Source organism: Nelusetta ayraudi, unplaced genomic scaffold (genome assembly GCF_046127955.1).
Source record: "Nelusetta ayraudi isolate G7.1 ecotype Tasmania unplaced genomic scaffold, CSIRO-AGI_Nayr_v1 ptg000042l, whole genome shotgun sequence".
Classification (NCBI taxonomy): Eukaryota; Metazoa; Chordata; class Actinopteri; order Tetraodontiformes; family Monacanthidae; genus Nelusetta; species Nelusetta ayraudi.
In genome coordinates this window covers 16184840-16197783 of record NW_027466092.1, presented here as the reverse complement: position 1 = coordinate 16197783, position 12944 = coordinate 16184840, and the positions used below count along the sequence as shown (strand labels likewise).

At 45.5% G+C, this 12944-nt stretch overlaps 1 protein-coding gene across 1 annotated transcript in view; it reads left to right on the top strand.

The window, feature by feature from the left end:
* myo1d (myosin 1D) overlaps positions 1 to 12944 on the top strand; it is a 68349-nt gene that overhangs the window by 29028 nt on the left and 26377 nt on the right. Inside the window, exons 12-18 of the mRNA XM_076034882.1 lie at positions 955 to 1025; positions 1721 to 1795; positions 1903 to 2035; positions 2533 to 2699; positions 3933 to 4140; positions 11241 to 11464; positions 12384 to 12522. Coding sequence (XP_075890997.1) covers positions 955 to 1025; positions 1721 to 1795; positions 1903 to 2035; positions 2533 to 2699; positions 3933 to 4140; positions 11241 to 11464; positions 12384 to 12522 — 1017 coding nt within the window. The remainder of the gene's footprint in view (positions 1 to 954; positions 1026 to 1720; positions 1796 to 1902; positions 2036 to 2532; positions 2700 to 3932; positions 4141 to 11240; positions 11465 to 12383; positions 12523 to 12944) is intronic.

Genomic DNA, 12944 nt, shown 5'->3' with positions numbered 1-12944 from the left:
AACTTCTCTGCATCTCCATTCATGCGCCTTCCTGCTCACTCTCCCACAGACAAATCAGCATCACACACTTCCACGTTTTCTCCCTGTCTTCTTGTCACGCAACTCTGGCCTCTTTTGCCCTACATTGCATCGTTCCCCCCCGACCCGCTATCCCCTGCTCTCCTCCTTTCTCCTCTTTTTCCTTGAACAGCACACTGATGAAATTAGGTGATGTGGCCTTCATAGTATTAGATTTACTGACAGTGGTGATACAAGAGCTGTGGAAGGTCCTGGTGTGTTTTGAAGTTTGACTATTTTGCCAGACTTTTTGCTTCTATCGTGTGATGGAAAGTCGCTCGGCTGTAAGATCACTGAAGACAAACTTGCAAGGCAAAATATGAAAATCGCAATGTTTAAAAAATACCAAAAACAGTAGTATGAAGGTTATGCATCTAAAGATAAATTTGAAATGTATCCCACAAATATATGCAAGAACCAGATTTTTGCATCCATTGAAATCCTGCAGCTGCTGACTGGCTCCACTGTGAGTAAAACTGGTTTAATCACCTACTAATTTCTTTTTTAAAGAGGCTCCCCCGAACAAACATTTAGAAAACAAGCATTTTGTCTGGCACACTTATCTGAGTCATAAGTAGTGTGTGTCGCTCTAACTGCAGCCTTCCTTCCCACACTTGAGGTTTACCTTCACCTTCTGCAAGGTCTTTTTTTAGTTGGCAGCAAAGTGCAGCTGGAATGTTTTGCTTCAGCATTATCTGCAATTGAATGATTGACCTGAGCAAATTCAACAGCATGAACGATGCATTTCGAGGTGTTAACCAACTAACGCACAAAAATAGTTTTTCTTCAATACAGTCTCTCTCTGTCTGCAAGGTCATTAGAAACAATGATGTCATCTCTCTCCATATTTCTCTCTCTGTCTCTTTCTTCCTCTCTCTCTCTCTCCCTCTCCTGCAGCTCTCGCCCGCTGACAAGAGCCTGGAGTTTGACCGAGACTTTCGCATCAGGCACTATGCAGGGGTCGTAGTGTGAGTATCTTCAGCTGTTTCTTATTTATAAAAAGCTTTTTAAAAAGAGACTCGGGTTCTTCTCCCTCATGTCTCTGTGTTCAGAGTCGGATCGCAGCGCTCCAACAGGCTGCCTTCAGAGCACAGAGAGTTCATGTTTAAAAAATTAATCCTGATTCTCTGATGCTCATCACTTTCACAATTTGTTTTTATGCTGATCCTGTCTATAAAAGAACACCCCTCATACTTTTGTGTGTATCATTTGAAAAGCACACAAGAAGCAGAAGAATCAGCGATGGCTGCCAGCAACAATGGATCCGTTCCTTATTCCTTAAGATCAATATATTATTGGCTTCATAAATAGCTTATCAATTGTCCAAAAACTTATGAACTCCTATCCCCAACACTGCCACGTTTTTGCATTACCTGCATTAAGTTATTCTTCAAATTTGGGTTTTGTCACTTTCATTGATCTGAGGCTTCAAAAATACTCAATATTTAGAGCAACTGACATGAACTAAAAGTATTAACAATGTAGACGGAGGTCAGTAAACTCTAGGAAAAAAACATTAAGGATAAGATCAGCCCAATTCATAGATAGATGTTGATTGGATGCAAGCCAGTAACCATGACATATGGCAGGACATTAGAGGATGACACTGTGATTGATTGCACATCCATCATCTAATCCACACCTGCCGTGCTGCTCCTCAAAGGTACTCAGTGGTCGGGTTCATAGACAAGAACAAAGACACACTCTTCCAGGATTTTAAGAGGCTGCTGTACAACAGGTGAAACACACACACACAGTTACAAACAGGCACAGACCCTTGGTGACATGGCATCTGCTGTAGAAGCTGAAGTTTTTTTGTGTCGACTGTGAAACCTGCCTCTCCAGTTCCAACCAGGTGCTGAAGAAGATGTGGCCTGAGGGCAAGCTGAGCATCACTGAGGTCACCAAGCGACCGCTGACGGCCGCAACGCTTTTCAAAAACTCCATGATCTCACTGGTGGAGAACCTGGCCAGCAAGGTGACCCAAACTCACGGGCTTAGCTAGTGGGCTTTCCAAAACGTGAGCTGGACTTAACCCTAACCCTAATCCCAACAGCCAAACCCTCAACCCTAACCCCAACCCTAACCCCAACCCTAACCCCATGATCTGACCATCTAACCCCCCCAAACGCCCAACCCTAAGGGGGCACAACACTCTCGCCCTAACCCCCTAACCCCAACCCTTACCTCCTAACCCCGTAACGCCCTTACCCTCTAACCTCCTAACCCTAATCGGGTACAACACTCTCGCCCTCTCTCCCAACTCTAACCCTGTCCCTTACCCCCAACGCCAACTTCTAACCCTCGCCCTAATCCCAACCCCATAACCCCGATACCCTAACTCCAACCCTAACCATTAATACCAACCCTAACCCTAACAGGAAGATGATTTCTTGGAGATGGAGCTTGTGCTCATTTTTTTTTAAATTTTAGGTCAGTCACTCACACTCTGTCGCCCCCTGTTGGCCCCCCTAGGAACCGTACTACGTGCGCTGCATCAAGCCCAACGACGTGAAGTCGCCACTGCTGTTCGAGGAGGAGCGCTCCCGCCACCAGGTGGAGTACCTGGGGCTGCTGGAGAACGTCCGAGTGCGCCGCGCTGGCTACGCCTACAGACAGACATACCCTCGTTTCCTGCAGAGGTCAGTGCAGAGAGGCTTCCTCTGGCCCCCTGTGAGGGACACCTGTTTATTATGAATTCTTCTTCTCTCGTCAGCTGTTAGCCAAGCTGCTGCTGCTGCTGCTTTATTTGTTGGACATCTGAGGCCTATCTGCCATTTTGCAACTATACTTTTTGCCATTTCCTCCGAATGTCCTCATCCAGACACACACACACACACACACACAGACACACACACACTTGTGGCTGGTTTGCCCTCATTCCCCAGCTGTCACATTTGCCCGCTGTCCTCTTAGAGACCGTGGTGGCGAACGGAGGATTAGGCGACAAGTCTTCTTGCGTAACACGCCAACAAGTCGACTTTGGCGTTACATCACAGAGTCGGCCTTGTGAACCAGCTTTGAAATGAGGCAGGGTTGCCGTCTGCTAACCTTTCATCTTTGGACCATTTTTAATTATCCAAAGTCCAAGAGCACAAATGACTACAACTTTTTTTTTTTTTTAACTTTTGCTTCCATTAATGATTTTTCGTGTCGTTTACGCTAAAATATTATTTCTACCAATTTTATTGAACTACACGGTTTAAAGGTTGTCATTTTCTTTCTTTCGTGCAGTGTTTTTTTTTACCTTGTTATGAATGTACACAGCTCCTGGGGCAACCTGATGCCTGAGGAAAAGCCTTTAAAAGCAGCAAGGTCCCATGTTTGACTCATTAAAGCTCCTCACGTGTGTAATATGACCTGTGGCTGCCCACCCAGGGGTCCTGCTGCAGGTGCACCACACAATGATTTAAACCCTTTCACAAGCAGCAAGCAGCTCCTTTATTAATAAAGACGACCATTACAGCATCCCAGGAGCCAATTTTCTCTCCCCACTTCACATGTTATGTGATCTGTGGAGAAAATTGTATGACTTTATATTGACAATAATGAATGACAATACTGTGGAAGTGGCATGAAGACTGGACAGCAGTTCCAGTGAGACGCCAATTTCTTATGTTGATGAGTGATAATAAGCTAACTCTTAACGATGCTAACGCTACAGTACAGAGTTGAATACTTGGTGGGGAGCTTTAAGATTTTCTAATCTTGGGATTTGTCCCAACAAACAACCAACATTTTGCACAGACGTAGTGCTAAGCATTAGCTAGCATGTCCAGTACCATATTGAAATAATATATAGCGCTAACAAACGTTTATTTTCGTACACAAGCAGAGCAGATTCTTCATTGTTCTGTGCTCCGTCTCTGCTGCAGGTACAAGATGATCTCACAGTTCACATGGCCGAACCACGACCTGCCCTCCGACAAAGAGGCGGTGAAGAAGCTGCTGGAGGGCTGCGGCTTCGGCCAGGACACAGCCTACGGCAAAACCAAGGTCTTCATCCGGACACCTCGCACGCTCTTCAGCCTGGAGGAGCAGCGGGCAGACATGGTGCAGAGAATCGTCCTCTTCCTGCAGAAGGTACGGCTGCAACCCCTCTGGTGGACCCTAGGAATTCCAGAGTTGCTGATTTCACTGTTAAAAACTTAAGTTATGTCTTTATTGCGTGGATATGTTTGTGTATTTACCTGAAGCACAAAGTCACTGTATAAAAGCGTCTGCCAGTCATATCAACAGCTGATTAGACCCTTTAAAGCCAAAACCTGGGATATTTGGATTTTAAGGTCAGTCGTGCTGTTTTTTTCACCATTGACTTTTTTACTTTTCAAGAACCTGGGAAACTAGAATCAACATTATTATTGAGCTCTGCATACCAAATTTGCCTCTTAATGTCTACAAATCTCTCTCTCAAAAAAAAATAGTCCTCTCAGTGTGACGTGCTTTGAACGATTGGCCATGAATATCGATGACGGTTTGTGCGTCTCGGTGGGTGGAAAGTCCTTTGTGCGTCACTGGATGCCTCATGGGTCAATGTAAGAGGTTTACTGCCTCGTGGTGATTGGAGTGCGTAGGCCGAACTGTCAGGAGGTGCTTTATACACCAGGGACACTGTAACCTGACACGGCCGACGGATCTTTGCCCAGATCCTTTAGATTTATTCACGAGCCTCTCAGGAAGAGGAGCCCAGAGCATTGAAACTGGGTGAAGGCCTTTCAAAACTACCCGGGAGCTGATTGGCGGAGCCTAGAGTTTGTCACGTTCAACCAGTCAACCTCGCTGTAGTTTCATGTTTTCATCACAAGTCCCTTTTCTCAACTGGAAACTACACTTTTCAAGACAGATCCACAATAATTACAATTTGAGATATCAGCGATTTTATTATCCGAACACGTGGCGCACCATGTGATCAACCCATCAACAAAACAGTGTGGGTGAATTCCTCCACAGCCATGAAAGCTCGCGCTTCAATCCCTGAGTCCCCGTCGATGATGGATCACTCGGCCGACCCTGCCGCCATCGATCGGGGCCCGACCCTCAGCAGGCTCCTCCTGCTGACGCACCACATGCGCACGTCCTTCCGCTGCTCCCTCGGGGGAGGGTTCTATCTTGTATGTCCCTGGATTAGCAGCCTCCATAACCAAAGGAAAGGCCCCTCCCCCAAGAGACGCTGCTTTTTCAGCCCAAACAAGCAGAGGCGGCGATGCATTGAAGGGGGATGGAGGGGGAGGGGGAGGGATATTTATTTAGTCTTAACCTCTGTCTACGCCGAGGCCATGCACGCACGCACGTGCACGCACACGCTGACTCACGCACTCTGGGACATGTTGCAGCCTCAGCGTGCCAAAGAAATCCCCTTATCATCACCTGGCACACCGGCCGGTGCCCCGGCGCTGCGACTGCCACCGGGGCTCAGGCTCAAAACTCCCACCGAGCTGTGAGAGAGATGCTCGTTCTGCCTCAACACACACAACACACACACAAAAAACCGTGAAAAAACATATTTTTCTTTGGCTGCACCTTCAATTTGACCCTGAAACTGCTCTGAATGCTGCTACTTTGAAGAGGAGGAGGAGGAGGAGGAGGAGTGGCTGTAGCGAGGGATTGGGGGCAGGAGAAGAAGAAGGAGGAGGAGGAGGAAGAGGAGGAGGAGGAGGCGTCTTCACAGCTCCATTTAATCCTTTACGCCTCCTCATCTCCCTGCCGGCCGCTCAATCACGGCCGACCTGGAATTTATAGCGTCCGAGCTCGACTCCATTACCCCTGAACGCTCCTGCTGCCGCTGCACCTCCTCCCTCTTCATGCCGGCGCCATAAAAAACCCACGAGCCCAACATATAGATACAGATTATCATGAATAATGCACAGGCTGCCCTGCCCCCGCCTTCCCCTCTGTCTTAGAATGAATATTTCATAAATCGAAGCTCAGCCATCCGCATCACATTAAGTGTCGGCACTTGTCGGCACAGTCGCAGAGACAAGAGAGTCAGCCCCCCACCGCCTCCCCTTCCACCTCCCCCACCCAGCACAACCAACATGTATCTGGAGCTGCTGCCTTAATTGCTTCCAAAGCACTGACACGCCGCTCTCCGCTGCGTAGCTGTCGGACTGTGTTGCGTTCGCGCCGCGTCGGCCCTTTCGCGGCGCAGCCTCGTCAGGGGTTCAGCCGAGCTAAGAGGAGGACGTCCGCATCGGACAGAAGCCCTTACACGTTGCGTTCCCCAGTGGAGAGCTCATTTGGGGAGGCAGTGGAATATGTCCAGTTACGAGAGAGAGAAAAAAACAATGGGCGGAAGGATCCGAGGTATCTGTGTGTGGCGCCTGCTCAACCTCGGCACAAACGCCGTCTCTAATCCTCGGATTCGCCTCTGAGCATTAAATAGAAAAAAAGAAAGAGAGGAAAAAAAGCGTTTAAGCAATCACCGTGAAGCGATCATCTCCGCGGCAGCAGATCAAAGGAGCATGGCTCAACTCCTCATGTTAAGATCACACCACTGGATTTATTTTTTTTTGGAATGGAGGATAATGTTTCCCCGCTCTTCTCTGTGAAGGCGAAATCTTCCTCTTTGTGTCCCTGGATTCCCTTCACTCATCTTGTCGCCGCAGATCCTGTGACTCAGCCGACAACAGGTTTTTGTGTTCAGCACCCACTGTACTGCCCTTCCCACCAACTGCCATCACAGTTCACTCTGCGTGGAGAACTGCACAACACAACACAACACAACGCAACACAACACAAACAGCCTGCAACGAAGCCACAATTCAGAGAAGTTTCCTTCCTCCCCTCGTCATTGAGTCTAGCTTGGGGTTCAGAGTCAGAGTTGGCTATTGTTCTGGCTGTGCTTGAAATGTGATATTTGTCCGAAATATTGAATCGCTGGCGCTACCCCCTTCTCTCTGACAAAGTAGCGAGAAACTGTCACTAAACACCAGTTTTATAAAACCGAGGTCATCAAAATGATAGCGATTAGAGCCAAATGTGATCTGAAGGTTTTGCTGTGTCAAAGATTAAAGGAAAATAAGATGCTGATATATAATACACATCCATGGCACTGTTTAGTAGTTACAATTATGCTGTAAAATATGGTAATTCTTTGTTTGTTATTTTTAAATATCATTTTCCTCCTGAAGTGACATCATACCTTGATATTTTGATACGTTGCATCCCAAGTAAAAAAGAATACACGGCAAAAATATTTAAAAATGCAAGTTGCAAGATGTTTTTTAAAAGGTGGTTGATTCTTATTAGCATTAGCAGTCATTGTGTGTGCATTCCTCAATAGGTGTTTGTGTAAAGAACAGTGCTACTGTTTATCCTGACATTGCTCTGGGGTATTTGTGTATTGACCACAAATATTGAGTCTTTGACCAGTAGGGGTGCTGTGGAGACAAGGATTTTAGGAAAAAAATTAAAAATTGATCCCCGTTCCAGAACTGCTAGCGTTGCAGTGTTGCGTTCTGCCGGCTGCTTGCCTTGCGTGTCCTTTGAGGGTGTCCCTTGAAACTGTCGCCACTGGTCTCCCACTCTATTGGCTCCTGTCCCATCTAATTGATGGATGAACCATTCCGAGCTGATCACTTGGCAACTCTAATGAGCGCCTCTCCTGATGAAAATTTTGAGTCAGACCCATGTCACATGACTGTACACTGCACTAGCAGGGTGCTAAGACATTTAGCAGGGCGCGATGCTGAAAACAAAGAGGGAAGGGAAGACAGTGAGCCTCTGCTTAGCGCCATCATCAGAGCGCCTTATTGATTCATCATAACGACTGCTGGCATGTTCTTGTGCCCGCCCTCCCCCCTCCTCTGTGACAGCCTGTACCAATGCATCACACACACACACACACACACACACACACACACACCACCTCCCTCACCGGACTGAGTCACGCCCCTCTGATTCCGCCTCCCTCCGCCCACCGTGTGCAGCCAGCATGTCAGTGGAAAAGCAGCTCGATATCCCCAGAGGATGTGGAAAGTCAGGCACTCAGCAGTGAGCTGCAGCCGAGTGTGTCGATGGTCTGGACGTGGCCTATCTGTCTTTCCATGTCGGAATGGAGTCTTTTTTTTTTCTTTTTTTGCCTCAAGGTGACAAGAATGTCAGAAGTGGTGGGAGTGTTTTTATGTTGAATCTATGGCTGCGGGTGAAATAAACAGTTCACCACCTGCAGACTGCAGACTTTCTGAATTCAAACGTCCAGATTTTTCATGTCTGCTTATTTATTATACACGTCCAGGAATGATTAGAGGCAGTTTGCTGAATCGATTGAATAAATTGTTATACTCCTCAGTGAGTGTTCTGAGAAAGAAAACATGAGTTTTGTACATTGCCTACTAGGTTAATTTACTGAGAAGAATAAATACATCTGGATGCTGCAACCAGTTTAGCTTTAGCCTGAACTTTACTTCCAGACAATGAATGTGGGCCCAATAAACTGGACCAAATAATAATTAATGTGTCTTTTCTCTCAGGTTTTATTCTGAACTTAATTTTGCTCTTTTTGTTCAACACCGTATTGACACAGTCAGTCTGTTGTCTGTTTAGGGCTATAAAATTTACGGTCTTTTTTTTTTTTTTTTTTAAACTAAACTAAACCAAATATTTTAGCACCTGCTTTGGTCACGTGAAAACGTCCTACAAACCTTCAAACGATTTCAAATGATTTCACGCCGCCACCACCTTCTTCCAGCTCTGCGTCTGAAGAGAAGCTCTCACCAGTTGCCTTTTAACTCATCCAGCTTTCGCCCAACGTGCGTCTCAATCAGCGCCAACACGCTCGCAAATCAAAATAAGGCCCCCGCAATCTGTCTCGCTTTGTTGCCATCACAGATCCCCCAATCTGGCTTTGATGAGCTCGTAAATCCTGCCGAGGTCAGGCTCCATGAGGGCCGACTCTCTTAAGGGATGATCACATGGTTTTATTGGCCGGGAGAGGAAGGTGTGGGTGGGGGAGGGGGGCGGGCAGAACGTCAGGGAGGAGCGCCGCCTCGTTATTGGCCTGATTTATCCTCGTCCCCCAGGGGTGTCGTCTCGGCGAGCTCGGCAGCAGAGGCCCAGACGGCCGGCGCTCCTAAAACCTCCCGCTGCCCTCCGTGCGCCTGCCGGGCACCTGCCGGGCACCTGCCGGGCACCTGCCTCACGCCGTAACAAGCCTCCGGCAGGCCAAGAAGTTTTATTTCCTCCGTTATCTGACTCATTGCCGCTTTGTGTCCGTGTAGTTTGTTTCCTCTGTGCTCCTTTCGCCCGCAGCCTCTGCCACTCGCCATCTTATTAGTGATTTGTTGCCACGACAAACACAGCGGCGGCTCTGGCAAAGGCCCACGTGCGCCATTTGGCTGCGGCGCTCGCAGCATCTCATCTGAGCCCAGCGGAGGAGGCATCAGCCAGCGTGTCGCGTGAAGAAGACACTTCATTCCATACACATATACAGTATATACATGTACACACATAGAGATTCTTTCTGATAATACAGTATAATATTGTATATTCTACTTATGCAATCAATACCTTACAAAATATTTAAAATATGATGATATAATACATGTTTGTGACTATTTGCAGCAAAGAAATACAAGAGAGACGTTATCATGATGAAATGTATCACTTAATGCACAGTTAGAGTGATGCAATAATTGGAAGACATAAGACATGTAAATAAACAAAAAAATTATTGTATATATTGAACGCAATACATTTTTCAAAAACACATTTCTACAGTATATTAATATAAAACACATTTAAGTATTGAAATATCATTCTGTAGTCTAATCATTATTTAATAGTCCTCACGGTCCCACCCCCAAAGCTAAGTGAATATATAAATAAACTGAATGTTCAAGGGCGGTATTATTAACACATTAGAATGCGGCTGCATTCAAAGCAGCAACTCACCACAGAAGCTTAGAAATAATCTTTTGTGACAAATTAATTACCTTGATACTAATATATCGGTTTTGAAATGTGTGACTTGCCATGGTTGTTATGAGTGCGAGGTTCATTAGCCGCCCACTATGTCACACCGATAACTCAAAGAGCTGCGTCTGCGTCAGTGTTTTGTTTGTGAGTAAGATCACTGAGGCTGTTGGTTAGTCACTGTTTTTCTTTTTCTTTTTTTTCTCTTTTCTTGACATCAGCAGAATCTGCAGTTCTGTTCAAGCTGAGAGTAGAATAAAAACCCATTTGGAATACTATAAATATCCTTTTCTCCTACAGGGAAATGTGATCTCACATATATTAAGTTGTTTGTACTTGATTTCTTTGCCTCAGAGGGTTCACACTGGGTCATTTATTTCTGCTCTTCCTAATTCACTGAAGCAAAACAGACTATAAATAATAACGTTAAGGCTGTTTGGGAGCATGTTTGGTCATTTATTGATCCCTCCAACCACCCACCAGCGATGAATATGTACTTGTAAGCCCATTATGTATCAGGGACAGTGCAGCGTGGAGGAGACAAGGTTGCTGTTAGAGCTGAGAGGCTCATTTACAGATTAACACTAAGCTGGTTGTTGCATCGGAAACTCTGTCCGCCTTCTTTTTTATTGCTCGCTCAAAAAAATAATTCAAAACTTTGAATAATATTTATTATGATGACTTAGTGGCAGCTGCAATTTTAATGCATGTTTCAGGTTAAAATGTTTTTCAGTCCTCTTTTTAAAATAACAAACCAGCGATCATGAAAAAATACTGGAAGGGTGTTAATGCATCAAAACAGGGTTTATGGCTCTGCTGGGTCCCATTTCCTGTTTTATGGGATGTAATGTTCCACTCAGACTGGATTTGGTTACATGGGCGTTTCTTTATTTAGCCTTTTCTTCAAGTGATGCAATAAGTAAATAGAACACAAGTGGAAATAATTCTGCTTTTGCACAATTATGAATAGGAAATGTTTTAATATTTGATATTTTCTCAGCATATCCTGCTTTTAGCTTGATATAAAAAAAATCCTAGTTCTTGGTGTTTTGCTTAATGCTTAAAAAAACATGGAGTCAGGCTTTATAGTCCTTCACTAAGACTATAACATAGTTATAGCAGAGCTGTTGAAGAAAACTAGGTTCTTCTTTTGCCATTTCCTGGGCCTCCTGATCCAGACTGAAGACCTCCTTGAGGTTGGAATTGAAAAAACTTTAAGAAACCAACAATACTCATTACTCCCACTAACTAGCTGCACTGTCTCTCTCCAGGTGTGGCGAGGAGCGTTAGCTCGCATGCGCTACCGGCGGATGAAGGCAGCCCTCGTCATCCTGCGGGCGTACCGCCGCTACAAGGTGAAGTCGTACATCCGTGAGGTCAACAGGCGCTTCAAGAACGTGGCCTCCATGAAGGACTACGGCCGGCACGTGAAGTGGCCCACGCCCCCGAAAGTCCTGCGCAAGTTTGAGGAGGCGCTCAGGAGCATCCACAGCAGGTTCCTCATCAGTCCACATCCACCAAATTTATATTTTTATTTATTTTTATTTTATTTGAAGAGGACAATGCACATTCATTTACATTCCTGTTACATTCCTGTCAGTGTGTCGGTGTTAGCCAGAGGCTAGTTTTCAACCACAGTCCTCTGGCCTGATGTTAAGAACCATTAAAAAAACACATAAAAAGGACACAAGGGTCATATTATATAAAATAATAATTGATAATTGAGATAGAGGTGCAGTAATGCCAAGACCAGAGCAAGGTTGGAGTTGTGCTAAGATGGACTAAGAAACACAACGACACCAAAGACGCACAGTGTAATAAAGTGCTACAGTGCTCATGGAATTATTGCAGTGCTCATAGAAAATATTGTTTCGTAGATCTTAGTTTTATTGGGGTGAAAAACGTCCTGGGAAAATGCTTTTTAACCGTTAGTGTATATTCTATTATGTAATTGCAAAAATAGCAGTGGGAGGGCTTCCTTTCGAGCCTTTCAATCTGCTGTCTTTGAAGAAAATCAGCGTTTTAAATTTCCTGATTCAAAAGCAGATCAGTGCCAAGGAAACGTTTTGCCTCAGGTGTTATTTCTCGTCCAGATGCGTCCGTTTGAAGACACTTACACTTGTTTCCTTGAGCCCGGAGCTCTCACTGTGCATTGATTTTTTTTTTTTTTTTGCCTTTCCTCCATCAAAGACTGTTCACCTCCTTTCATCCCCAACGTCTTCTTGTTTGTTTCGCTTCGGTTTAAAGCTGGTTAAGGGAAAAAAAAAAAAAAACGCTTCTTTGGAAATTAATGTTGACTGTCAGGACGTGTGAGTGAAACAACCTTGTGCACAAAGAAAAAGTCGATTTTCCTGCTCTGACTTTTTCTCTGTGTGTGTCTTTGTGTGTGTGTTTTGATGCGTCCCCCCCTCCAGGTGGTGGGCTTGGACCCTGATCAAACGACTCTCTCCAGAGGAGGCGCTGCAGGTCAGGGCCAAGGTAGCTACTCTGGAAGCCCTGAAGGGCCACCGGGCCGACATGGGACTGCTAAGGGCTTGGGAAGGAAACTACCTGGTGAGTGTGATGGATTGTTTTTCACTCATGAAACAGAAACAACTGCTGTACCGCCAGATCTTGTGTATTAAAAATAGCCAACTGCTGAAATATTTACTAAAACTATCTGAAATTCTAACTCTGCTATGGATCGCTAAGAGTTCAGGTCCAAAGTCCTGCTCATCCATCTTAAAATAAAACTCCAGTTTTAGCATTAATGAACCAGTTCAGCATGTTCTCAAATGCAACGAGGAAAGATACAGTCTTTGCTTAAAAAGCCTCGCAAGTGGACAAAGGCGGAAAAAAAAGTGGCTGTGAGCTTGTAAACAGCGGCTGCTGTCTGAGACGTCAGCATTGATGCTGCAGGAGTGACAGGTTTCACAAAACAGGACAACAAAGAGGAGGAAAAAGACGTTAAAGGTTTCTCCCCTCGCTGCTAACTG